The 26,089-nt window shown below is 53.7% G+C and overlaps 1 protein-coding gene and 1 long non-coding RNA gene across 4 annotated transcripts; one reads left to right on the top strand and one right to left on the bottom strand.

Annotated features, from left to right (window-relative positions):
• Window positions 1-264: 264 nt before the first annotated feature.
• On the bottom strand, window positions 265-26,089 carry SLC44A2 (solute carrier family 44 member 2). Of its 3 annotated transcripts, none has more exons than XM_019427730.2 (22): window positions 12,118-12,294; window positions 11,518-11,566; window positions 9,636-9,709; window positions 9,421-9,505; window positions 8,784-8,868; window positions 8,482-8,592; window positions 8,339-8,399; window positions 8,128-8,251; window positions 7,924-8,007; window positions 7,721-7,833; window positions 5,975-6,106; window positions 5,780-5,879; window positions 5,604-5,696; window positions 5,327-5,411; window positions 4,459-4,721; window positions 4,279-4,373; window positions 3,542-3,645; window positions 3,350-3,423; window positions 3,190-3,260; window positions 2,925-3,013; window positions 1,761-1,845; window positions 265-924 (listed from the first exon to the last, which is right to left on the bottom strand). In XM_019427730.2, the coding sequence occupies exons 1-22, from the start codon at window positions 12,152-12,154 to the stop codon at window positions 818-820; spliced, it is 2,121 nt and encodes a 706-aa protein (XP_019283275.1). In that variant the 5' UTR covers window positions 12,155-12,294; the 3' UTR covers window positions 265-817. The 3 variants fall into 3 exon arrangements, with proteins under 3 accessions (XP_019283275.1, XP_019283274.1, XP_019283273.1); XM_019427729.2 differs by lacking the exons at window positions 265-924; window positions 12,118-12,294 and adding exons at window positions 947-1,321; window positions 25,952-26,089; XM_019427728.2 differs by lacking the exon at window positions 265-924 and adding an exon at window positions 947-1,321 and having other exon boundaries at window positions 12,118-12,299.
• LOC128775500 (uncharacterized) lies at window positions 15,776-21,206 on the top strand. Its single transcript, XR_008420206.1, has 2 exons — window positions 15,776-15,936; window positions 21,041-21,206. It is a non-coding gene; the product is annotated as an uncharacterized LOC128775500 (long non-coding RNA).

The raw sequence follows: 26,089 nt of genomic DNA, 5'->3' as shown, positions 1-26,089 counted from the left end.
CTCCTCCAGCCAGCCAGCCAGCCAGCAGGTTCCCATCAAACAGCCATTAGCGGCCTCCTCCCTCCTGCACCGGCTCTGCTCCCAGCTGCCCTCCCCCAACAGACTAGCTCCCTCTCCTTCCGTGACACCCCTGCTGTGGCCTCCCATGCCAGGAGACACCCCCACCTGGCCACCCCACTCCCACCCCAGCCACATTCGGCGGGGAGGGGACAACAGAAGGCACTCCTCAGCTGGCCCCGGCTCAGCCGTTGAGACAGACAGGAAAAAGCTAACAGACCCTTTAATGCACGTCCAGGTTAAAAAAAAAAAAGAAAGAAACGCATGTGGCAGCCTGTGAGTCAGCCGTTCGGCCATGGAGAAGGGGCTTGGTCCTGGCCGGAGCAGACACGAGAGAACGGGCGCCTGAGGAACCGCAGCCCGCTTCGGCCACCACAGTCGCAGACGCAAACACTGCCCCGTTGGAAGGCAGCGACAGGAAGCGGGCGGCGGCCCACAGAGGTCGGGCCCCACTGCAGGTCGGACATCAGAGGCCTCAACGGACTTCTCCCCGTCCAGGCCAGCGAGAGCTGGAGTGACTCGTGGCGTCTCGGGGCGCCGCCAGGAAAACTCCGAAGGCCCCTCGGCACAAGGGAGGAGACGCCCCGAATCCTTCAGGTCCCTGGGGTCCAGTGGTGACCGGACAGGTGGGGGCGGGGCGGGGGGGGCGGCAGTGACAGGACTTCACGTGAGCCCAGCGGGCCAAGGGTTCTGGCCCAGCTGCCGAGCACCCGGTGTGAGATTTCTGGAGAGGTGTGTGGGGCGCGGGGGAGCGGGGCCTTTAGGACTCGGCCAGCTTCTTGTTGGTCTTGTTCAAGAGCCTCTTGAGGTTGGGAGACATGAAGTAAGGCCTCTCGGCTGAGCCATCATTCCTCTCCAGGTCCTCCACTGCGGAGAGAGGCCCCAGAGACCGTGGCATGAGGGGAGCCCCCGGGCAGGGGCCTCCGGGGACGGGGGTGGGGTGGCGGGGACGGGACGAGGGCCACAGAGAAGCCTCAGAGGATTAGGAAGCAAGACACAGGAGAGGGGCGAGCCGTGCAAGGCTCGGGAACGGGACACACACACGCTCCCCACGCTCCCGGGCAGGGGAAGTCCCGCATGCACCCCCAGTCTACAGGGAGGAAAGGAGGAGGCCTGTGTGGCCCCCACGCCTCCCTCCCTCTCTACTCCTCGACTTCTGCCCGCTTCCCCTCCTCCGCACTCCCCTTCAACAGGATGTCTCTCAGCTCGGGCGACATGAAGTAGGGTCGCTCCTGAGAGCCGTCATTTCTTTCCAGGTCCTCACCTGGGCTCCCCCCAGGAACCGGCAGGGGGAAAATGGGGTGGTCAGGAAGGGAGGGAAAGAGGGAGGCAGGGAAGAACAGGGAAGCCAGCAGGCATGGAGTAGAGGAAGAGAAGAGAAAAAACAAAAAACAAAACAAAAAACAGACAGATGGAGAGACCAAAGTTAGTAGCAGCCACAGATCCCCCCCCAACAAAGCCAGAAACCCCAAAGCCGAGGGCCCAGGGGCAGAGCGTTCTAGCTGCAGGCCGGACCAGGGCACAACGGGATGGAGCAGCTCCGAGCGCAGGGAGGAAGCCGAGAAGGCATGCCAGGGCCCTCGGACGCCCGGGGAAGCTGGGGGCACCTGGCCGTTGGATGCATAGCCCCATCAGAAGATGTTATGCCCAGAGGGGAGAAGGCAGTCAAGGCCTGGCAAGGGTTTGGGTGAGGGGTCACTCACAGAAGCAGAGGAACAACGTGTCCACACACATGCCGTAGACACTGAAGAAGCCATGGGCAATCAGGTAGGAGCCGATGATCACCGTCTAGGCAAGGGGAGCCAAGATGTTTCCACCCCAGCTCCCAGGGCAACTCCCACCCGCCACACCCTCCCAGGCTGGGATCAGGTCATTTCCCTGCTGATAAGCCCTCCTTAGAGTAATATCCAAAGTACTGCCATTCACTCCTTGCTCTCTTCAACCCCAGGGCCTTTGCACATGCTGTTGTCCCAACTTAATCTAGTCTAAGGTCTCCTTATCTTTCTGCTTCCAGCTCATACGTGGAGTCCTCAGATACCACTTCCTCTACGAAGCTGCTTCTGACAGCTAGACCCTGGCTGCAATTTTATGCATGTTTAGGGTACTACAGACATAACGCCCTCATCCCCATCAGACTGTATCTGTCCCACTTACTGCTATACCCCCAGCAATCTGGAGGCTCACAGGGCCTTGGCAGGTATCTGATAAACATTTATGGATTGAAGGAAGTGGGCCATGGAGAGATTAAATACCTTGCTCAAAGTTACCATCTTAGAACGAGCAAAGAGAGAGTCAGATAAAATTCTAGGTCACTGGGCTCCAAGGCCTGCACTGCTCTTAGGGTGCATGACATTACCTCCACGGCCCCATCACCTCCCTGCCCCTATCTCCACCTCCTTCCCCCCACACCGGTTTCTTCATTTCCTGGCACAGTCCCAGCTCACGGCCCCCGATCTTGTTCCCTCTGCCTGGATGTGGCCTGTTATCTCCTTCAGATCTTAGATCTGACATCACTTCCACAGTGAAGACACCGGGCCTCCCAGACCTGCCCAAATCCTCCCGCACAGGCTCTAACGGTTCCCCATAAGCCCCCCCACAGGTGGCACGAGTCAGTGTGCAATCATGCAGCCACCCGTATCGTTACTGACTGATGTCTACTTGCCTCTGAACTGGAAGGCCCCCTGGAGGGAAGCCCTTCCTCCCCCTGTGTCTGGTACACAGTAGGTATTTACTACGTGTTTGTAGACTGAATACATAATCAATCCCCCACCTCTGACCTCCATCCACATCTGTCTAGTTAAAAGAGACCAGGAGGACCCCAGCGCCTCCTTCTCCCTGGATCCCCACCCGTCCCCAAAGGTCCGTACCAGTATAGGGACCCAGTAATAATTGAGGGGCGGTGCTGTGTCCTGCACAATCCTGATACGGTGGGTGAAGAAAAAGAATGCCAGGATCCCTGGAGAGAGGGAGGTAACGAGACGGTTGAGGGTTCTGACTAAAGGAAGCGGCCCCTCCCCCCAAGAAGACCTCAGACACCATGGCAGGCGTCACAAAAGAAGATGTGGGGCCCGACAGCACTTCACAAGTCACCCCAACCACAGCCCCCCCAGTAGGCTGACCAGCGGCACTCACCCACACTACCCACGATCAGAAGTTTGCCCAACAGGAAAAGGAAGTCGGTAACTTTGTCTAAGACAGCCACTCTGCAGGGGACAGTGAGGAGCAGGCATGAATAGGGGCTCAGGGACCGGGGGGAGGAGGGAGGCAGCCAGAGGATGGTGCTTTCCCTGACCTGATGATGTTTCTCATGAGCAGGAAGAAGGCATTCCTGGCCGAGGTGCAAAAGTTGGTACCGTAGATGGCAATCTGGAAGGAGGAGGAAGAGGAGGAGGAGGAGGAGGGATCAGGCCCACCGGCTGGGAATGAGGGCTGCTCTCACCCAGCAGGAGTTGGCAGGTTGGTTCAGGGTCCCAGGTCTACTCACCATGATGTAGGCATTCCTGTTGAGGAATCTGATGAACTTCTCCAGGCACCAGAAGCAGCATTTGAGACAGGTCATGAGAAACTTGGCAAACCTGTTCTCTGCAGCTAAGAGAGAAGAGAAGGACGCAGAGGTGAGGGGAGACAACCCCCCCCCCCCACCCCGGTAGGGACCACCCTCCACCCTCATAACACGCACACAATCCAGATTTCTGGAGCCTGCCTTCTCAAAGAGACAGGGAAAGGAAATTTGATCCAGAACCCTCGGGGGGCCTGGCCCTCACCCAAGTAAGAACCAACCGGGCCCGGGGCTCCGGCCCCTAGGAGGGGCCCAATCTTGAAGCCTTTCAACCCAGCTTCTAGGATAGGGACCAATCACAACCCACACACCTGCCCCAGCCCCGCCTCCCAAGCAGAAGCCAATCCTTGCCGCCTCATCGGCCCCACCCCAAAGAATAACCAATCCAAGCTCCACCGCAGCAAAAAAAAATGTCTTAGCCCCGCTCTTCTCCTCACACACAAATCCTAGTCTCTTCAGAAACCAATGGTGCCCCAGGCCTCCGGGTCCGCATCCGCTACCCCAGGGTTAAGAACTCCACCCACTGGACTCCCTCAGCCATTCTTCCACCTTAGGAACTAACCAAGCTCCCTACCAGCAGAAACCAATCACAGTCCCATTGCCTTAACCCCGCCCCCCGCCCCCCCTCCCACTGGCCCTCGTGAGCCACTGGTGGGCCGCACCTTTGAGGCGCTGATCCAAGTATTCGAGCATCACTCGGATGATCTGCACAATGGCCAGAATGAGGGCGCCAAAGGCCAGGGAGCCTGTGTGGTACCTGAGGGCCAAGGGGGTGGTCAGCGGCCAGGCCAAGGCTCCTCCAGCCCATCTCGCCCCCAGCCCCAGACCACCCGGCGTCCCACCTGAGCGCCCGGCCGAAGGCAGAGAAGAGTGGGAAGGCAGGCAGGTCGTCTGGCTTGTGCAGGGCCCAGTAGTAGGAGGCGAAGGCCCCAGCCAGCGTGACCTGGCCCAGGGCCAGCACGAAGTTGGCCAGCCAGAAGAACATGAAGGCATTGAAAATCTGCAGGCCCAGCAGGGCCCGGTGGTAGCCGGATTCACCGCCATAGAAGGCGAACTGGCAGTGGGCACCGGGGCACAGGCGAGACTCATTGGAGGAGGCGAAGGTCTGCGGGGAAGGATGGGGAGCCGGGTCACAACATAGGGGCCAGGGGCTCAGAGGGGGTTCTGGGCATCAGGCCCGGGTCAGGTAGCCCATGGAGTGGGACAGGAGTCATGGGAGTCAGAGTTAAGTCAAGGGATTGGGAGTTCCGTATAGGGGCTTTTAATAGGGGTTCTAGAAGCCAGATGGGATTGTTGACTCCACAGGTGTCGATGAGGCAGGATAACCCATCCTGGGGATCAGAGTGGGGTCATGCATCAGTTGAGTGGTCACGTGGACAGGACAAGAGTGGTAGAGATCAGTATGAGGACCACAGGGGTCAGGACAGGGGCTTACGAAAGGCAAGGAAGGGGTTCTAGAAACAAGAACTGGCTATCATTGGATTAAGGGCGGGGTGTGGGGCAGGAAATGAAGTCAAGGGGAGAAAGGTGGGTGTGGTCCAGCATTTAGGGTGGGGTGGGGCTGCCCAGTTGGAGCTCTTCCCCTCCACGCTCCCCACATCCAGCACAGGGCATACAGCAGGCACTGAATGTTTGCTGAATGGTCCCCAAGCGGGGAGATGACAGGTTTCAGATAGCCTGTGGGCTGCTGGGGAAATAGCCGACCCCCACCTCAGGGTTGCAGGTTTTCCCGGCAACTTGGCAGGTGCCATCATCAAAGATCTTATAGACAGCTTCGTTGGAAGTGGACAGGAAGCTGGAGGTTCATTAAGGAGCCCAACATTTGGGACGAGGGACCCCAGAAAGGCTCCATTCCCCCCACCCCCTGCCACCAGGTTCCGGCCCTGCCCCCAAGCTGCAGGTCACTTCCAGGCAAGTTTGGCCCTTAGCCACCCGCCCCACCCCGGGGGGGGGGGGGGGTCAGGGATCTGGGTCTGACGGTGGATACACAGCAGTGCTGGCCCAGTAGGCGATGCAAAGACACAGCAGGAGGAAGGTGACCAGTGGGTAGAGCAGAGAGCACATCACGTATCCCACGGCCCTGGGGAGGAGCAGACACAGGCATCAGGGCCCCAGCACCCCCGGGGCAAACCCCAGCCCAACCCCGGGCACCCTGGCACCCACCTGCTGGCTTCTTTGATGAGTGCGATGGCGATGAGAATTCTCTTCCGCAGAAAGATGAGCAGTAAGATGATAACAGCCTCAAGGATGCTCAGAATGATCACTGCGGGAGGCAGAGGGTGGCAGAGGCTGCCAGCTGCCTGTCCCCGCTCCCTCCCAGGCCTCACCGGAGGGCAGGATGGGGGGGCTGGGACTCACTGAAGGCCATCCAGGTCTGCCGCAAGTGCAGGTACACGCGGAGGTCTGTCTGGAAGCCGAGGTCCACCAGGGAGATGTCGGAGCCGGCCTCGCCACGCAGTCGCGTGTACTCCATGTAGCAGTGAAATATTCCTGCACAGGGGACCGACCTCAGCCCACGGAATGCTCCCCCGACGTTGCAAAGCAGGGGGAAACACCCCCATTGAGCAGAAGCAGAAACCAGAGCGGACAGAGGCTGCCGGTGCTTCCTCCTGCCTCAGAGCCTTTGCACTTGCTATGCCCACTGCCTGGTACCAGACTCCTCACACCCTCCTTGTCTCTATTCCAATGGCACCTTCTAACGAGACCTTCCCGAACCCCTTCTCCTGTTTCAAATCACACACCCTCACACTCGACTTCTTGTCCCCTCTCTCTGCTTGGACCTGCTAGAGAGTTTTCTAGTTTATTAGTACTATTCTTTTTTAAGATTATATTTTTATGTAATCTCCACACCCAGCCTGGAGCTCAAACTCACGACTCCGAGATCAGGAGTTGCACACACCTGGTTTATTATTTCTGGTCCATCTTCCCCGCATCCCCCAGGACCTAGAAAACTTCCTAGGACACATAGGCGCTCAATACGTGTTTGACGCACGCCTGCCTATAGGAACGAGTGAGTGACTGAATAGGTATCCGGCTGCTGTGTGACTTGAGGTTTTCCTTGCCACCTTATAACAATGATTCATGGGTGGGGAGGAAGGATATGGGTGTTAACATTCAGTGGGGCCGTATTAGGGACTTTTAATGTTCCCCTTTGCTCTTTGAAGAATAAAATTGTAAAATCCAGATAAAGTTAAAAAAAAAAAAAAATGGGGGCGCCTGGGTGACTAGGTTAAGCGTCCAACTTCGGCCCAGGTCATGATCTCACGGTCTGTGAGTTCGAGCCCCGTGTCGGGCTCTGTGCTGACAGCTCGGAGCCCGGAGCCTGTTTCGGATTCTTTGTCTCCCTCTCTCTCTCTGCCCCTCCCCTGCTCATGCTCTGTCTCTCTCTGTCTCAAAAATAAATTTAAAAAATTAAAAAAACAATTTGCCTAAGATGCCAGCACCCAGCCAGAAACCAGTGATTAACGTGAGTGTTTTAATATCTGTATCCTCACATTGGATTGCCTATCAGGCATCTTTCCCCTGGAAAGTTTGTCTAAATAATCAAAATACAAACCACTGAATTCTGAGCATGACCCCTGGGTTCCATGGGCCTGAAATCTACGCCCCCCCCACCCCCCCGCATCTCATCTGCACACTTTTTCTCATTAAGCCTCCTAACTAGTAAATACTAATTATCCCCACTTTATAGAGGAAGAAATTGAGGCACAGGGAGGGTGAGTCACTTGCCCACGGTCACGGAGGAAGGAATTGGCAAGGCCAGCATTTAATGCCCAGCTGTCTGGTGCCAGAGCTCGCATCTTTAATCACTGTGTTAAGTGGTCTGCTTGAGAATGCTTTTTGATGTAGATAAAATACAGCTCCAGGTCCCAGCCTGGGAGGCTACGAGTTAACCCATCCCCCATCGATAAACACTGAGGTTGTTTCCAAGCGCCTGCTCCCATAAACAACACCGAGATGAACATCTTTCACAAACACACCAAGTAGAAGAATGGAGAATGTCTCACGGCTTAGGTCAAGATTCTTGCCGGCCACTGTCGGGTCAAAGGGTACAGGCATTTTGCAGACTGGGGGGTGGGGAGGGTGCCGGGAGGGGGGACGCACCGTAGCCCAGCACCAGAATCACCATGATGATCATCACCCAGACCATAATGCCAGCCAGGAAGCGGAGCAGGACAATGAACAGGAGGCTCATCACCATGGCGATGACCAGGCCTCTGGGGATAAAATGGGGGCATGAGCACAGCGATCGTCTCAGCAGCCCCAGGACACACAGACAGGAAGGGCCACCTTCCCTCCCGACTTACATGACGATCCAGTACCAGGAAACTGTGTAATCTTCAAATATCCGCATGGCCAGCTGCCGCGCCTCCAGGACCCCATTGGCCTTCCTGGGGAAGGGCAAACAAGGCTGGTGTCAGAGCCCCTCCCTGATCGGGCCAGCCCCAGGGGATGCCCTGTCCCACCCAGGAAAGGGGGACACCGCTGTGATGGGCGGCGGCGGTCCTCACTTGGCACCCTCCACCAGCTCTGTGATGTTTTTTCGAGAGCCGTGCCCGTCCTCATAGGTTGTCTCGTTGCCCACCATGAGGACCCCCTTGTGGGCGTGGATGGCTGGGAAGCATCGCCGGGCCACTGCATGGAGCAGGGAAAGGGACCAGTCAGGCTGAGTCCCCGAAACCTCTCCCCGGCCCACCCAAGCTTACGGAACCCCAGACTCACAGGGCTTGCTGGGGATGAGGACAGCAGGGCAGTCGCCATCCCGAAGCACTTCAGCCACACCCTGACAAGAAAGGGTGGGGGGGGGGGGGTTAAAGCCCCAGGCCAGCACTCTGCCCCCCTGCCCCCACCTGGGCTCCCCTCACCTTGTTGCCCTGGAAGCCAGGCACGCAGAACTGCTTGTAGTATTCAAAGTCCTGGGATCTGTGAGCGTTCAGGTAGGTGAGGTAACGGTCGGGGCATTTCTCCACGCAGATCTTGGGGGGGCAGGAGGCAGGGGTTGGGTGGGATCAAGACAGACACCCGATCCCCACTCAGGACAGAGGTCCCACTTCCCATTCACCAGGGAAAAGAAGGGGCTGAGAGAGAGAAGCTGTCGCTATAGGGAGAAGAGGCCCCGGTGACAGAAAGCAGGGACAGCAAAGAAGATGGGGAGAGGCCACATTACCTGGGGGGTGGGGCACTGGAATTCCAGCAGGACCAGGGGGCTGGCACACTTTACAATGTTGAAATAAAACAGGTAGGGTTTGTTCCTGGGGTTGGGGAAGGGAGATGGAAACTGTCATGATGGCATATAAAATGCCTCATGAAAACCACAACCTTAGCAACGACCACTCCACACCAGGCGCCGTTCTAAGCTCTGCCTTTTGGCTCATCTAACCATCACAACAGCCTGTTATTGTCCCCATTTCAGAGCTGAGGAAAATGAGGCCCAGAGAGGTTGAGACACTCGCCCTGGGTGACACAGCCAGGGAGTGCCACAGCCTGGATTGAACTCGCTTTTGGCTCATCTGTTCATCACCATGTGATGACACCAGATCCAGGACTGTCTCCTCTCTGTCCCTCGCCTAAAGTGTGAGCGACCACACAAGACTCTTAATGTCTCACTTAGTGCTGTGTCCTCCAGGCCTAGAATAGTAGCTGGAGAAAGTGGGAGCTTTATAAATACTTGTTGACTAAACTAATGGATGGATGGAGGTGGGGGAAGCCTAGAACCTTCTCTCCCGTGCTCACGAAGCCTTCCCGCCGAAGCCTTCCCGCCCATGCCTCCCCAGTCCCACCAGGCCCCAAGGAACCAGACTCACGCATTTTTTGTGCCCTTCTGCCCGCAGAACTCGCCTCGGCTATCGGTGGGGTAGATCACCTTTCGAGGGTCCCCATGGGTCCAGGCTGTGGAGGGATCCAGGGACACTGAGGCACGGCCATCCCCGAGCATCATCCCCGTTCCTGCCCTAGAGGCTGTGGCTTGCCCCCCCCCCCCACACTTTGGAACCCCGACTCTGTGCCCTCCTCCACTCACCTATGATGCCTACAGCCACATAGCCCACAATGGCCAGGAGGAGGAACACACAGCAAATGATGTCTGTGCAGCCCCTGGGGAACAAAGAACAGCATCTTTGTTGTGGGAACCTTGGGGACTGTGTATCATGGACCCTATGCTGCCCGGAACACATAACGCACAGCCACGTATTCCTTACTGGTGTGAATGCTGTACCAAAGAGCATGTACATTTCGCCTTTTTTTTTTTTTTAAAGCAACCTCTACGCCCAACAAGGAGCTGGAACTCACGTCCTAAAATCAGAAGTCCCATGCTCTACCCAGACAACCCGGCACCCTTACATTTTGATACCTAATGCTACACTGTTCTTGAAGCAGTGGGCCACAGTGTTCAGCTCTCTTCTGATTCAGAGTGCCCACGTCCCCACACCTCTAATAGCAATTGGCAGTAATGTTTTTTAAAATGTAAACTATTTTGGGGCGCCTGGGTGGCTCAGTCGGTTAAGTGTCTGACTTCGGCTCAGGTCATGATCTCATGGCTCATGAGTCCCAGCCCCGGGTCAGGCTCTGTGCTGACAGCTCAGAGCCTGGAGCCTGCTTCCAATGATGTCTCTGTCTCTCTCTGCCCCTCCCCCGCTCACACACTGTCTCTCTCTCTCTCTCTCTCTCAAATATAAATAAACATTAAATTATGCAGGAATGCATGCAATGAAAAAATAAGTCACCCACACGGCCCCTCTCCCTGTAAGTAAACTTTGTTAATGATTTTTCTTATTTTCAATTTATTTATTTACTTTTTTAGTAATCTTCACGCCCAACGTGGGGCTGGAACTCCAGACCCTGAGATGGAGAATCACATGCTCTTCTGACTGAGCCAGCCAGGTGCCCCTCTCCTGAGTCTTTTGGGTTATTTATTGGATACAAATGTTCAAAAACCATTTTTTGTTGTTAACTCAAGTGATTGTGATACACCCACTGTTCTGTGTCTTGCTGTTTTTCACTTAATATTTTGTCAGTGATCCACGTCACCACTTACAAGGGTTTTTGTACGTTTTAACAGTTGCGGAACAGTAGGACCCAAAGATCCACTGTAACTTATCAAACCAGTTCCAGTTCTCAAAGATGCACATTCAGATTGCTGGGTCTTGTCATTTTCAAAAAAGCAGCTACATCATCCCTTTTTGTCCAGGTGTACAAGGTTGATGGAGAATTTTTTTTCCCTAGAATTTTACTCTTTGGAACAAAGAGCTGCATAATTATTACTTTTTTTTATTAAAAAAACTTTTTTTTAACATTTATTTATTATTGAGAGACAGAGAGACACAGAGCATGAGCAGGGGAGGGGCCAAGAGATGGAGAGACACAGAATCGGAAGCAGGCTCCAGGCTCCCAGCTGTCAGCACAGCTCGAACTCACGGACCGTGAGATCCTGACCTGAGCGGAAGTCGGAACCTTGACGGACTGAGCCACCCAGGCGCCCTTAGAGCTGCACACTTAAAAATTCGTATTTCCGAATTCCCTCCAAGAAGACACTGTGTGGGTTAGATTCACAACAGCCTAAATGCCAATCTTTTTCATCTTTGCTAATCCATGGTGGCGAAATTCTGTTTGGTTATTGTTTTATCCATTCCTTTACCTATCAGTGAGTTTGAGTACTTTCCCATAACTTCACTGCCTATGGTACTTCTTGTTCTAGAAATTATCTCTTCCAGTCTTTTGCCTGAGCTTAAAAATGCATTTGTAAAGACTCTTTGTATATTAAGGAAATTAGCTCTTTAATTGTCAAGTTGCAAATATCTATCACCAGTTTGTTGGAGAGCAGATGGGGGGGGGGGGAGGTGAAGAAATGGGTAGAGGCAATACCAGCAGAGACCCCACCCCTCCCAGGAACCCAGGGCCCTTACCTGTGGTAAATGGGTCCTTTGAAGGTAGGGTCATACTTCTGCGGTGTTCCTGAAAATCAGGAAGATCGAGCAGGGTGACCGAGAAGGGGATGGGAGCCCCCCCATCCAGAAGCCCCTAGGGGTACCCTCTGGCCCAGGGAAGAGTAACTTCCAGAGAGCCAGCGAGTTTTTTTCTGCCTCACCCCAGTTCCAGGCGACCACGCCCGAGCCCCCAGGGCTGGCAGGGCAAGGCAGGGGGAGCAGTCGCCCACCGAGAACAGCCCCGAGTTATCCCCTGGCGGCTACCCACTGGGGAGGGCGCTGGACTGGGCGGTTGGGAGCCAGGTAGGGAGGGGAGGGTCCAAGGTGGGATCTGGAGAAGGTTCCGGCAGGAGTACCGGAGAGGGGGCTACGAAGACAGGCTCTTCAGGTGAGGGGGGCTGGAGGGACCCCTGAGAGGCAGCTTCCGGGCAGGAACAGGGCGAGGGGTGCAGGCACGTGAGCATGAGGCGCTACAGGCAGAGATCGGCACGTCTGCTCCCCACTCTCGCTCCCCGCGGGGTCCTCCCGCTGCCCCCTCCAACAGGCCAGGCCCGGGTGCGCAAGAGGGGCGCTGCCTACCGTGCTTCCCGTAGTAATGCGGCCGCTCGCCCCCCATCCCCGCGGGCGCCCAGCACCGGCGCCGCCCGCCTGCTCCGAGCCCCCTCGGCACTGGGTCCGGACGCGCGGGCGTCCCGAAGGCGGGACCGATGGACCCACTGGCGGCGGCTCCTCCCAGCGGAGAGCCAGGCGGGGCGGCCCAAACCGGTCTGACCGGCCCTAACGGAGCAGTTGCCTCGGGACGGACTGGCCGACGGACGGAGGGAGGGGGGAGAGGCCCGGGCGGGGCCGCAGCTGCTCCCGCCACTCACCCTCCACCCCCGATTTAGCCCACTCCGCCCCCCCCCACCCCCGCCGCTCCTCCTCCTGCCCAGCCCCCACCCGGGGGACTCTGGCTTCACCCAGCGGCCTCGGCGCGCCCCCCGCGTCCCAACCGGACGCCGCCGCCTGGAACACCTCTCAACCCTGGAAGGGCGCCTGAGATTGCCCCATTCTCCAGGTACGGAAACTGAGGCGTAGGGAGGTAACTCGAGATACGCGCCGCAAAGCAGGCAGATGGCTGCACCCAAACTCCCAAATATAGAGTATTTGAGCTGAAAATTCTCAAACCAGTTTTTATTTTGGTCTGCATAAAAAAAAGAAAAAAAGAAAAAAGAAATGCCAACAGTTAAACGTTTGGGAAACTCCATATAAAAATCCACATCGCCGGTCTTCTGAAGACTGGCAAAATGGGACCTGCAGCCCAGATGCCACATCCCTGCCTGGCACTGCCCTTTGTGGCCCCCAGGGCTTATACACCTGAGCTCACCATCCCAGCACACATCCTGACTGTGCATCCTGAAGCCGGTGTTCGGTAGAACAAGTATTTATTGAGCGCCTACTGGGTGCAGGCCCAGGGCTGGGCGCTGAGTATATACAATAGCAAATGGGAGCCCAGTCTTGTGCATCCGTTCTTGTGAAACTCCCCTTCTAACCCCATGGCCCTAGATTCAAATGCTCCTTCTGCCCCGTCCAAGCTGCAGGGCAGTTCAGCCAGTATCTTGCCTGCCCTGTGCAGCCTCAACTGTGAATTGGGGCTGAAAGTATAAAACCAAAACCGGTCAAAGACCAATCACAGGATACCAGGAGGTATACAGTTGGCATGGACGTACTACAGTTAGCGTAAGGGTGTTTAACTGATACGGAGATATACAGTAGGTATGGAGGGACGCCAGTAGGGGCATACAGCCTGGCGTTATACAGTTGGTGTGGAAGCATACAGCCAACAAAGAGGTATACAGTTGCCATGGGGGTATTTGATCAGTGTGGGGTACACAGCAGGGGTGGGGGTATACAGCTGGTGCAAGGAATATAGTCAGCAAAGGGCTGTGCAGCCAGTATGGGGTATACAGTCAGCTGACTATATTATACACCCCCACACCAACCATCCACTCCCCAAGCCAACTGTATACTCCCTCAGTCATGTGCCTGTTCTCTCTGTACCCGCCCCCCCCACCCTGCCCAATAGCTCTCTTTGAGGCCAGCTGCACACTTTACAGTACAGTGGATTATACGTTTGGTGCAGTAGATTAGCAGGAACACACATTCAGTATGAGGCATACAGTCAGCAACGGGGTTATATAGTGTGGTCATATACAGTTGGTGCTCGATAATTGTAGCTGCTACCTCAGAGCCAAGCATTCCCTGGCAGGGCTCTGGTCACTAACTCAGCTTGTCCCTAAAGGAATGTACCTTCCCCCCAGGGGCCTCCAGCTGTGGAAGCCCCACCTGACCCCTGGCCCACAGGCTTCAGCAAACAGGAGAGGTTCAAGGCTCCAAGCCATGCCCTTGGGTGACCAGGCCTCCCAGAGAAATGCTGTGGTTCCTGTGGTTCCTGCCAACCCCAAGGCTGGCTGGTCCCACCCACCCAGTCCAAGCAGTGGACAAAAAAAGGCTCCAGCCTCTTCCCAGCTATGCTAGGTCCCTTGGGGACACTCCTGCAGACGCAGGACTTCAACCACCAGCTCCACCCTGATGATTCCCAAATGTCGGTCCCCTGAACTGCACGCCCCTGTGACACCTGTCTCTTGGGGGGTCTCACGGGCGTCTCACACTCAGCACAGTCACATCCAAGCCCCTGATGGTCCCCGACCAGCCCCGGCTCAGAAAAGGCAGCTTCATCTTCCCAAGTGCTCAGACCAGAAGCCTGGGACGCCTCTCTTTCCTTCACACCAGCTCTGCCATCAGAATCTTCAGAATCCAACCACTTCTTACCCCCACCCTTGTCACCAGTGCAGGCATCTCCACCCGGCTCTCCCAGCTCCCAGCCTTCCCCTCACCCTCCTGTCTGTTCCGCCCATAGCAACCAGAGGAGTCTGTGAACATCTGAGTCAGGGTATGTCTCTCTCTCTGTCCAGAACCTTCCATGGCTCCTGCCTCACTCGGAGGAAAACCCCAACTCTTCACCATCATCTAAAAGGCCCTCTGTGCTCAGCCCCGCCCCCTTGTTCTCTCCCCTCCACTTATTTGTTTCAGCCTCCCTGGCCTCACTAGCTATACACAAACTCACCAGGCATGGTCTCATCTCAGGACCTTTGCACTGGCTGTTCCCTCTGCCTAGAAATCTCTTCCCAGAGATGTCCATGTGGCTCTACTTCACGCAGGCCTCTGCTCAGTCATCGCCTCCTCAGAGAGGCTTTCTCTGACCATCCTATCCAAAACAGCATCCTTTTTCCCTCTGTCCCGTCACCCTGTTTTATTTTGTTTTTTATCACCACTTGGCACATCGCACATTTACATATTGCTTGTTTATTGTCTGCCCCCTTGCTGTTCACAGCACAAGGGCAGGGGTTTGTATCTGTTCTGTTCATAACTGTATCTAGGGCCCAAAATAGCACCTGGCACTCAGCTAGTGTTTGTTGAATGAACAAACCATGTATAGGTAGCTAAGACTGAAAGTAGAAATGTAGCTTAGAGTTTTCTAGTATTTAAAAAGTTAACTTGCAGGGGCGCCTGGGTGGTTCAGTTGGTTGAGTGTCCAACTTCAGCTCAGGTCATGATCTCGTGGTTCGTGAGTTTGAGCCCCGCGTCGGGCTCTGTGCTGACAGCTCGGAGCCTGGAGCCTGCTTCAGATTCTGGGTCGCCCTCTCTCTCTGCCCCTCCCCTGCTCATGTTCTGTCTCTCAAAAATGAATAAACATTAAAAAATTTTTAAGTTGATTTGTGAATTTTATACATCAAGAATTTAATACTTGGTAAATGTGGAATTTTCAGTGGGCAGGGAGAGGACAAATCAGGTCGTGGCCTCAATTGCATTCGGAAGAAAAAAGTTAACTCCACTCCCAACACATAGCAAAACAAATTCCACATGGATTAATCATGCAAGAGAGATAAAAACTCAAAACGATTGGGGCCTCTGGCTGGCGTGTGACTCTTGATCTCGGGGTCATGAGTTCGAGCCCCACATTGGGTGCAGAGATTACTCAAATAAGTAAAAGTGCTTAAAAGAGAAAAAGAAAACACCTCAAAACTGTTACAAGTATGAAGGGAAAAACACAGGAACATATTTCTACATCTGATAAAAGGTGAGACTGGTAAGGGTGGAGAAGGGATAAGGGGAGCGCTGGAAGTTTCTCCATGTTAGCTGAATGGCAGCCAGACTGGCAGAGTGGAAGGAACCATATAAGAGTGGGTGGTGCTGACTACGGAGTATCTTTCTGACTCGAGCTCTGTCCTCATTATAGTGGGGGTCCTATCATCAACCCATTTTACAGTGGAGAAAACCAAGGCCCAAGGAGGAGAAGTGGCTCGCCCAGTCATCTACCAACCAGTAGGAGATCCTTACTCCAGGTCCGATGGGTGAGTGGGAGCCACTGAGAGTGTCTGAGCAGGAGCATAACCCGGCCAGGCTGGGCAGGGGAAGACACACAGAGAGGTTTCAGCTCTCAGAGAAGTTGGTGGCTGTGGATGAGACAGTAGGGCCATGACCTTGCTGTGTGAACTTGAGTTATCTCTGTAAGATGGAACTAAAGATGCACGGCGGCGCCTGGCATTGGCTTGGCCTAGGGCCTGGCCTTGTTGGTTCTTGAGAAATACAGGAGGGAAGCTTGGTGTGAGCATGTTACGGGTTCCATTAGCTCTCATTAACTTTAGCAGGTGGGAATAGGGGGAGGGGCAAGTTGGATACTCCCGGATTCCTTTTTTTTTTTTTGAAGTGTATTTATTTATTTTGAGAGAGGGAGTTAGAGAGAGAGAGAGAGAGAGAGCAGGTGGGGGAGAGGCAGAGAGAGAGGGGAACAGAGGATCTGAAGTGGGTTCTGTGCTGACAGCTGACAGTCCCAACACAGGGCTGGAACTGATGAACTGAGAGATCATGACCTGAGCTCAAGTCAGATGCTTAACCCACTGAGCCACCCAGGTGCCCCAAATACTCCTGGATTCTGATCATCGAGCCTGATCCAAACCCTGCAGGATGAGAACTCGCTGAATCTTTGCAACAATCCTGCAAAACGGTAACAGTGCAAATGCCCCAATGCCTCCATTTTACCGACCGCTTCACCATGTGCCAGGCGCTTTTCCAACACGGTGCATGCTTCTCCCTCAGTTCATCCTTACAACAGGTTTGTGAGATTGATCCCATCGTGACCTCCGCTTGAAAGATGCGGAAACTGAGGCCCAGAGAGAAATGACATACTTGTGGTGAGCAGGAGAGCCGGGGGGCTGCCCAGCTCATGAGTTAGGACCTGTATGAATTTCCTGTGCCTGCTGTATCAAAGTGCCACCGAATGGGTGGCTTAAAATGGCACAAATGCATTATCTTACAGTTCTAGAGGTCAGACATCCCCAGAGCATCTCCCTAGGCTAAAATCAAGGCACTGGCAGGGCTGTGTTCTTTCGGCTGGTTCTGTGGGAGAATCTGTTTCCTTACCTGTTCCAGCTTCTAAAGGGTGCCAGCGCCCCCACATTCCTTGGCCTATGGCCCCTTCTCCATCCTCAAAGCCAACACACCCGTCAAGCCCACGTCCACCACATCTCCCTCTCTGACTTGTTACTGCCTCCCTCTTCCCTTTATAAGGGTCCTCCCTTGTCCTTGGGTCCACCTGGATAATCCAGGATAATCTCTCCATCATAAGATCCCAAATTTAGGGGTGTCTGGGTAGCTCAGTCAATTAAGCATCCGACCTCAGCTCAGGTCATGATCTCACGGTTCATGAGTTTGAACCCCGCGTCAGGCTCTGTGCTGACAGCTTGGAGCCGGGAGCTTGCTTCGGATTCTGTGTCTCCCTCTCTCTCTGCCCCTCTCCCGGTCGCACTATCTCTCTCTCTCTCAAAACAAAATAAACATTAAAAAATGGAAAAAAAAAAAAAAAAAACAACCCTAAATTTAATCTCATCTGCTAATTCCCTTTTGGCCTGTAAACTAACATAGTCACAGGTTCCAGGAATTAGGATGTGGGTATGTTTGCGGGGGTGGGGGGAACCATGATTCTGCCGATCACAGTGTGTAACCATCTAGGCCAGGGGTTGACAAACTGTCATGGGGCGGGGGTGGGGTGAGGGGGCAGGGTGGAAGAAATCACCCACAGCCGGTTCTCACATGATCTAGAACAAAGAATGGTCTTTTTTTTTTTCTTTTTAAGTTTTATTTATTTATTTTGAGAGGAGGCAGAGGCAGAGAGAGGCAGAGAGAGAATCCCAAGCAGGCTCTATGCTGCCAGTGCAGAGACCGACTAGGGGGCTCGAACCCACAAACGGTGAGATCGTGACAGCCGAAACCAAAAGTCGGATGCTCAACCGACTGAGCCACCCAGGTGCCCCTGGTCTTTACATTTGTAAATGGCTGGAAAACGTCAAAAGAGGAAGACTATTTTGTCATGTGAAAATTACGTGAAATTGAAATGTCAGTGGCTGTAAGTCAAGTTTTCTTGGTACATAGCTATGTTCGTTCCTGTTCACGTTGTTTGTGACTTGCTCTCGGGCCACAACAGCAGAGCTGGGTTCGCGAGATTGACTATACGTGGCCCGCAGAGCTGATAATACTTACTCTCTGGCCTCTCTGTAGAAAAAGTTTGCCACCCCTTGGTCTCTAGGCCATGAACCAGCAAGTGTTGAGCCGGGTTCTGTGCCAGCAGGTTTCATGTGCTCTCTTTGTAACAATCAGGAGTGGTATTATTGCCCACAAAAGGGCTGGGTGAATGGACAAGCCCTTTCCCTCTCCAGGCTGCCATTTTCCTGCCTGGAGAATGGAATTGATAGCTGTATTTGCTTCGTGGGTGTTGTCAGGATTCAATGCTCAAAAAGCACTTAGCAAAGTCTGGGGTTCAACAAACACTAACTAGGAGCATGGTCCCACTTGATAGAGAGGGCCAAATGAGGCTCAGACCGCACAGCTGGTGAGGGATAGAGCTATGTGAATCAAACCAAGGCCCCTCTGGCTCCAACCCAGGCCTTTTCTGTGGCAGATACGGACAGAGGCAGAACTAAAGATGTAACAGTATGGGGGGAAGGTGTGGAAAAGCTGGGCCAATAGACCAGGCTGGGTGGGGGACCCTTGGGTCCTGGCCTTGCTGGGCACAAAGGCCGTCCCAGCCGGTGCAGTGGGTGTAGGAGATAAGGAAACTGATACAGGCTGCCCAGTCACAATGCTAGAGCCAGGACATCAAGTGCCACCCAGCCCCTGTGGCTTCCAGATAATTGGCCAAGTCCCCAAGGCCTGCAGCAGCCCAGGGCCTCACCCACACAGCCAGGCTGGCTCACTCAGCCTTCCCAGAAATCTGTGCCTGCCTGGGCAATGGGATCCCAGCCACCCAGATGAGTCCCTTTGACCAAGAGTTTGGGGAGGAAAGAGTCTGAATAGGAAAGGTGAGAGTCACAGTCCTGGTCACAATGCTAAGAGCAAAAAACAAAACAAACAAACAAAAAAAAAAACAGAGCACCTACTGTGTGCTGGGCCTGTGCTGGGCACCAAGCCAGACATTTATTTCTAGAAGCTCATGCCATCCTCGCAAGGCTCTCAGTGTACAGGACCCAATACAGAAACCAAGGCACGCAGATGCTTCCTGACTTGCCCCAAATCACACAGCCAGTTGGAGCTGGGATTTGAACTCTGCCCCTGACAACCATGCCCTTGAACTCTATGCCCTGTGAATAACCCCCACAGATTGAGCATTTACCATGGACCAAGCGCTCGGCTAAGTGCTGAACCCGCATCAGTTCACTGAACCCTGAAGACAGCCCCAAGAAGGAGCCAATGCTGTTGTTAACCCCATTTCATGGATGGAAACACTGAGGTTCAGGTATATGAAAGGTTCAGGGACACAAAAGGTACAGGTGCTAAAGGGCTAGGAAGAAGGCGGCCGGACTGGAGCAGAGGCGATGCTGGATTCTGGGACCTGGCAGAGTCAGAACTCTGTGCTTAGCTCTTCTGTAGATGTGCTCATTTACTTAGCACCTTGGTACCAGGTGATTCATGCCTCTGGATAAGTGCTGTCGCCTCTGTCCTGGTCTGGCTTCTGCCATTGCGCCTCACAGGGGCCGGAGGGTGCCTGTGGGCACCCGAGTCAGGCCGGTTCCCTCTTCTGCTCAGAATTCTCAATGGCTCCCACCTCTCTCAGAACAAAAGCCCAAGTCCTCTCCATGGCCCACAGACCCTGTACCCTGTGCCCAGGCCACGCCCTCTCCCTGAAACATTCTACACAGCTCCCTCCTTCCTGCCTCTGATCACCTTAGCATGGTCTTAAAATTTTTAACTCCGCCTCAAGGCCCTAGAGATTACTCCCACTCCTCTTCCCTGCATGATTTTTCTCCTGAGCCCGTCTCTGACATTCCAAGAATTTCCCTCATTTATCTCAGCATCTCGCCTGTTTCCCCCTCTTAGCATGTCCGCTCCGCCACGGCAGCACCTGCTGCCGCACCGCACCTGCCCAAAAAGTGACTTCGTTTATATTAAGTAAAGCGGTGTGCTTATCGAGGTAAAACGCCGCAACCAGAAACAACCCTTCAGACTAAGAAGAATCACTCTCCCTCTCACCCTTGGCCCAGAGCCCAAACTTCCTCTCCCTGGTTTCCCTTTCCTCCTTCCAGACAGTCTAAGTACACATGCAGAAGCAAATTTGTAGCTGTTGATCCCCCCACGCCCTGTTTTGCTACACATATTCTTTCCTACTTTGCTATTTCACATGCTAACATAAGGAGGTTAGATCTACTTCAGCTGTTTACAGGACAACATAGTATCTCACCCTGGGAACAGGACCATTTTTCATTAAGCCGGCCAGAGGAGCCTTAAAAAAATACCGTAAAGAAGCCACATACACACACAGAAACAGGCTAAGCTTGTGCAAAAGATTTCTTGGTTCTGCTACCTCTGCTATGAGGGCAATTAGTCGAGGGTATGTAAAGGGCTCTTTCACTAGGAAGACTAAAATATTCTGTGTGGTTGAGGGCTTATTTTTAATTTTTAGCCCCTCCCCTCTGCCCCCATGAGAATATGTTTATTTTATTATGTAAGAGATTAAAATCCTATTTAAAATGAGGGGGGCGCCTGGGCGGCTCACTCGGCTAAGTGTCCGACTTCGGCTCAGGTCATGATCCCGCAGTCGGTGAGTTCAAGCCCCGTGTCAGGCTCTGTGCTGACCGCTCGGAGCCTGGAGCCTGCTTAGATTCCGTGTCTCTCTTTCTTTCTGTTCCTCCCCCTCTCATGCTCTGTGTCTCTGTCTCTCAAAAATAAATAAATGTTTAAAAAAAAATTTAAATCCTATTTAAAAACAACTCTCCCTTTGGGGATTGACCGGGAAGGAGCATAAGAGAACTTTCTGGGGTAATGGGAAGGTCCTTACTGGAGATGTGCAAATTTTCTTCTGTTAAAGGGGAGATAGTTAAGATTTGAAGCTTTGGGTTTCACGTATCATCTCTGTCGCATATTCCTTTTTATTTTTTTAATTTAAATTTATTTATTTATTTTTTTAGAGAGAGGGAGAGAGGAAGGATCCTGAACAGGCTCTGTGCTGTCATCATGAGGCAGGAACTGGATGCAGGGATCGATCTCACTGAGATTTGTGACCTGAGCGGAAATCAAGAGTCCGAGGCCCAACTGACTGAGCCACAGAGGCGCTCCTTTTTTTTTTTTTTTAACAACAATTTACAAACAATGGAGCCATTCTTAGTCCATTGGCCTTACAAAAACAGGCCACAGCACAACAATGTGAATATACTTAACACTATTGAAACATACAAGAAAAATGATGGTAAATTTTAGTGTTTTTTTTTTGTTTTTTTGTTTTTTTGTTTTTTACCACAAAAGATTAAAATAATAATAGGGATTGGCCCTCCTTAGGCATGAGGGGCTTGTGGGGTGCTGGGAATTTTTTTTTTTTCCCTCCAGATCTGGGCACTGATTCCATGGGTGTGTTCACCATGTGAAAACTTCTGGAGCCTGATGCATTTAGGATTTGTTTCCTTTTACGTATGAACTGTCTGCTTCAATAAAAAGTCTCAAATATTCTTCTGGAGGAGCGCCTGGGTGGCTCAGTCGGTTAAGCTTCCGACTTCGGCTTGGGTCTGATCTCACCATTCATGAGTTCGAGTCCCGCATCGGGCTCTGTGCTGATAGTTCGGAGCCTGGAGCCTGCTTCAGATTCTGTGTCTCCCTCCCTCTCTGACTCTCTACCGCTCACACTCTGTGTGTGTCTCTCTCTCCCTCAAAAATAAACGTTAAAAAAAAATTTTTTTTTAATATTCCTCTTGATTGGTTAAATATAAGATTGGGTAAATATAAACTATTCCATCCATACATACATTACTTTATGCAACTGTCAGAAAAACACCGAGGAAGATTTCCAGGCATGGACATGAGAGATGTCTCCAAGATACATTAAACAAAGAAACAAAAAGCGACAAACAAACAAACAAACAAAAAGCAACATGTGAGGGGCCCCTGAGTGGCTCAGTCGGTGGAGTTCCCAACTCTTGGTTTTGGCTCAAGTCATGATCTCACAGTTGGTGTGTTTGAGCCCATTGTCGGGCTCTGCACTGACGGTGCGGAGCCTGCTTGGGATTCTCCCTCTCCCTCTCTCTCTGCCACTCCCCTGCTTGCCCTCGCACATTCTCTCTCAAAATAAATAAACTTTGAAGAAAAAAAAAAAAAAAAGCAACATGTGAAACAAACACCTTTTCATTCGGTAAATAGCTGTTGAGTACCTACTATGTGCCAGGCACTGCGGATACACCTTCGAACTGAACACACACAATCTTGCCTCAGAGTTCGCACACTAGGGATTTGCTGACATTTTTGCAAAAGGGGGAAAAAACAGCGACTAGGTAAGAAATATGTATATAATTGCACGCGAAGTTCTAAGGCCTAGACTCCATTTGGAAGAAAGCACTAGATGCTGGAACACTGACACACTTTGCCAAGAAGGTTGTGTCATGCTGAGAGACGGAGCGCAAGGGAGACTTTCATGATAAAGCCACACAGTCTTTGTATCTTTTGGATTTTGAAGCATGTGAATGTATCACCTCTTTTTGAAAAAAATAAACTTTCAATTAACAAGCAAATGTCCTCTCCCAACAATATATTTTAATGTTTGTTTATTTTTGACAGACAGAGAGAGAGAGAAACAGAGCATGAGCAGGGGAGGGGCAGAGAGAGAGGGAGGCACAGAATCCAAAACAGGCTCCAGGCTCTGAGCCATCAGTACAGAGACTGACGCGGGGCTTGAACTCACAAACCATGAGATCATGACCTGAGCCGAAGTCGGACCCTCAACCGACTGAGCCATCCAGGCACCCCTCCCAACAATATATTTTAAAAATCAAATGCCAGATCCTTGCTGTCAGCTGAGTTGGACTCTAGCAAATGGGGCCAGGGAATCTGTTGTTGTTTTAAATGTTTATTTTTGAGAGAGAGAGAATGGGGGAGGGGCAGAGAGAGAGAGAGAGAGAAAGAGAGAGAGAGAGGATCTGAAGCAGGCTCCGCGCTGACAGCAGAGAGCCCAACGCGGGGCTGGAACTCATGAGCCATGAGATCATGACCTGAGCCGAAGTCAGATGCTTAACTGACTGAGTCACCCAGGTGCCCCTGGAATCTGCTTTTTACACAAGCACCATTACTTTTTTCCCACCTTCCCCCCGCCCCCTATCAGAGTGTATTGTCTTAAGTTCTAGAATCTTTTTCCATGCTCATGCCCGGGTGGGTGGGAAGGATGGCGGTACCCATTGATGTCATCCGTCAGGGCCAGGAGCCATTTCCCAGTTTCCTCATATCATCTAAATATGGTGTCTGCAGAGGAGGGAGCTTCCTGCCCTGCCCAGTCCCGCCAAGTCTATGCCTAGACAGAGAGGGCTGCTTTTCCATCAGCTCTGGAAAATCCATGTCTCCGACATTATGGGCCCCAGAGGCCTCTTGGCATGTAGAGAGCCTACCAGCCACTGTGCAAAATGCGGCCCAGCAGTGAGTATGGTCTGCCTAGCCCTGCAGACAAGGATAGAGTCTCAGAGAGGTCGCCAACTCTCCCATGGTCACACAGCTCCTAAGTGTCAGAATCAGGACTTGAACCTGAGTCTGTCTGACTTCACCCCCTGAGGTCATGAAAGCTGATGGATGGGAAGGCATGGGGATACAAGGGCTGTGTGAGGGCTGGGATGTGGTTTTTTAATGTTCTTTAATGTCGATTTATTTTTGAGAGAGAGACAGACAGCGTGCAAGTGGGGGAGGGGCAGAGAGCGACGGAGACAGAGAAGCCAAAGGAGGCTTCAGGCTCCGAGGGGACGGCACAGAGCTCTGACGCGGGGCTCGAACCCATAAACCGTGAGATCATGACCTGAGCCGAAGTTGGACGCTTAACCCACTGAGCCACCCGGGCGTGCCCCTATGAGCACTGGGATCTGTGAGCAACCCTTGCAACACTGTTCCCAAAGGAAAGCCCCTCATTTCCTGGCAGAGACTTCATGGGGCAGCCTGAGGGCTCCAGGTTTTTGGTTCTGATGAGAATGAACTATTATTTACAAACTACGTGAGATCCCCCACTTCAAGGAGTCAAGCCAGGGGGGCCCTCTGGAGGAGGTGATGGCCTGGCTTGCAAGGCATAGCTGCAGTCTCCACCTCAGGCTTCCTTGGGCGTCATAGAGAAAAATAATTAAGCAACTGGCTGGTTTATTTGCTGTTCCTTCTGCCTAGAACACACTTCTCCCAAATCTTCCCATGGCTATTGGCTCAAACTCCAGCCCTGGGTCACCTAAAATAATCCTAGATGATTCTCCCACACACATGCTGTCCTGTTCTCTGCTCCACAACACTTAACACAACCTAAAATCATACATTTATTCAAGAATTTTTCTGCTTTGTTCACTGCTGTGTTCTCAGTGTCTAGACCCTGCCTGTAAGATGCTCAAAAAATACTTGTTGATGGAATGGGCTCCCGGCGCCCAGCGTAACCTCCGTTGGGCACAGAGGTCCCCTGTCTGGAGTGCGGGTCTGGCAGGGCCTGGGAGGGTTTGCTCAGGCCCATCTATGGCTGGTTCCCTTTGGCCAAATTCAAGGCTTGATGAATCACATCCTTGTCCACTCTGACTGCCATCCCCCACCCCAGCTCCTTAAAGACATCAAAGATCCCTCAGGTGCTGCCCACAGGCAGGCAGGGCCTGACCAGGGCTCCAATCTGAGATTCCCAGTTCAGAGACAGCCAGCCACACCCAAGGGACGCACAGCACCCACAGATACAGGGTCTGGGGTTTGAGCCAAACCCAAGAGCAAGGAGGCCCCTCAGGACATTGGCTGGCAGGGAGGGGAGTGGCTGGGTGGTGGCCAGGTCCCTGTGTTTCCCTCTTGGCTGGGCTGGACAGGGAGGGTCCCAGCCTCCCCCATCTGTTTCTCTCTACAACCTGCTGAGGCCACTGTGGAGGCAGTGGGGAGGGAGGTACGTCTCCAGTCAGCTTGTTTTTCTTGATTATTTTTGAGTGGTTTCCTGCCCCCTCCCCAAAGCCTCTGTCTCACAGTTTCCAGGAAGTTCCTGTCACACAAGGAGGGGCAGCAGCGCCCCTTTGCCCCAGGGGAGAGCTGCGTGGGACATGTGCCCAGCTCAGCCCTGGGACCCAAAATGGAGAAGAGAAAGGAGAAACTGAGGATGCCAACCCCCCTCCGTGGGAACCCTGGGAAAGGAGGCACTGCAGGGCGTGGGTAGGGAGGGGCCTCATCTTGGCCCCAACCTCGGGGCCCAGAGGCGAAGGCCACCCACCCCGGAAGGGGGGGTCCGCGTCGCAGGGACTTTGCGAAACGGTAGCGGGCACCCCCCAGCCCCTTGTACACGGCCAGGAAAGTTTCTCAATGGTTTCCTCTTCCTTACAGCGACCTCACCGAGGGCGCCCTTCTTTCTGTCCTTCCAGGCCGCTAGCAAGAACCGATGGCCTTCCACCCCAGCATTCGGTCTGCCCAGGCTTGCCTCAGTTTCCCCATCTGGCCAGAAGCCCGAGATGGCTACTTCCAGGGGGGTGGGAGCAGCAGAAAGAAACGGACTAAGGCGACCAGAAGAGGAGGGGGATTTGGGGAAGTCGGGGCCCTGTCCCTTTTCCGAGCCCCGGTCGCCAAGCCTCCCCTCCCCCGCCTGGCATCTGAGCCGCCCAGATAACGGGACCTCCCCGGGTGGAGCATGCGCCGTGCGTCCTGGCCCATCAGCCGGAGGGGGTGCGGGGGCTCGCGGGAGAGGGGACGCAGGGCGACCCGGCGGGAGCAGGGGGGCGTGGGGCCGGCGCAGAGAGGAATGCTGGGCGGAGAAGCCGGAGGGGGGCCCCCAGCTGCAGCGCGGGTGTTTGAGATCTCCGATGTCCCCCTCCCCCAAAGCCCCCCAACTCAGCAGAGGCGGTCGCGGGCCAGAGGCGGCTCCTACCGTAGGCTCCGTCCTTCCGCTCGTCCTCCATGGCCGCGTCGGGCGAGGAGGGGAGTCCGAGCCGGAGCGACCCCAGCCCGCGCGGGCGGGAGGCTCCGCGGGCTGCAGCGCCCCGCCCCGGCCCGGTCCGGCTCCGCC

This window comes from Panthera pardus, unplaced genomic scaffold (genome assembly GCF_024362965.1).
Source record: "Panthera pardus isolate Hobbes unplaced genomic scaffold, ASM2436296v1 HiC_scaffold_8, whole genome shotgun sequence".
NCBI classification, from domain to species: domain Eukaryota; kingdom Metazoa; phylum Chordata; class Mammalia; order Carnivora; family Felidae; genus Panthera; species Panthera pardus.
This window is presented reverse-complemented; position numbering and strand designations above follow the sequence as displayed.

Coding starts and splice junctions, on each gene's coding strand:
- SLC44A2 (XM_019427728.2), bottom strand. CDS start 12,154: ATGGGGGGCGAGCGGCCGCATTACTACGGGAAGCACG. Junction 8,400..8,481: donor CTGGCTTCCAGGGCAACAAG/GTGAGGGGAGCC, acceptor CTTTCTTGTCAG/GGTGTGGCTGAAGTGCTTCG. Junction 6,107..7,720: donor GATTCTGGTGCTGGGCTACG/GTGCGTCCCCCC, acceptor TCCCCTGTGCAG/GAATATTTCACTGCTACATG.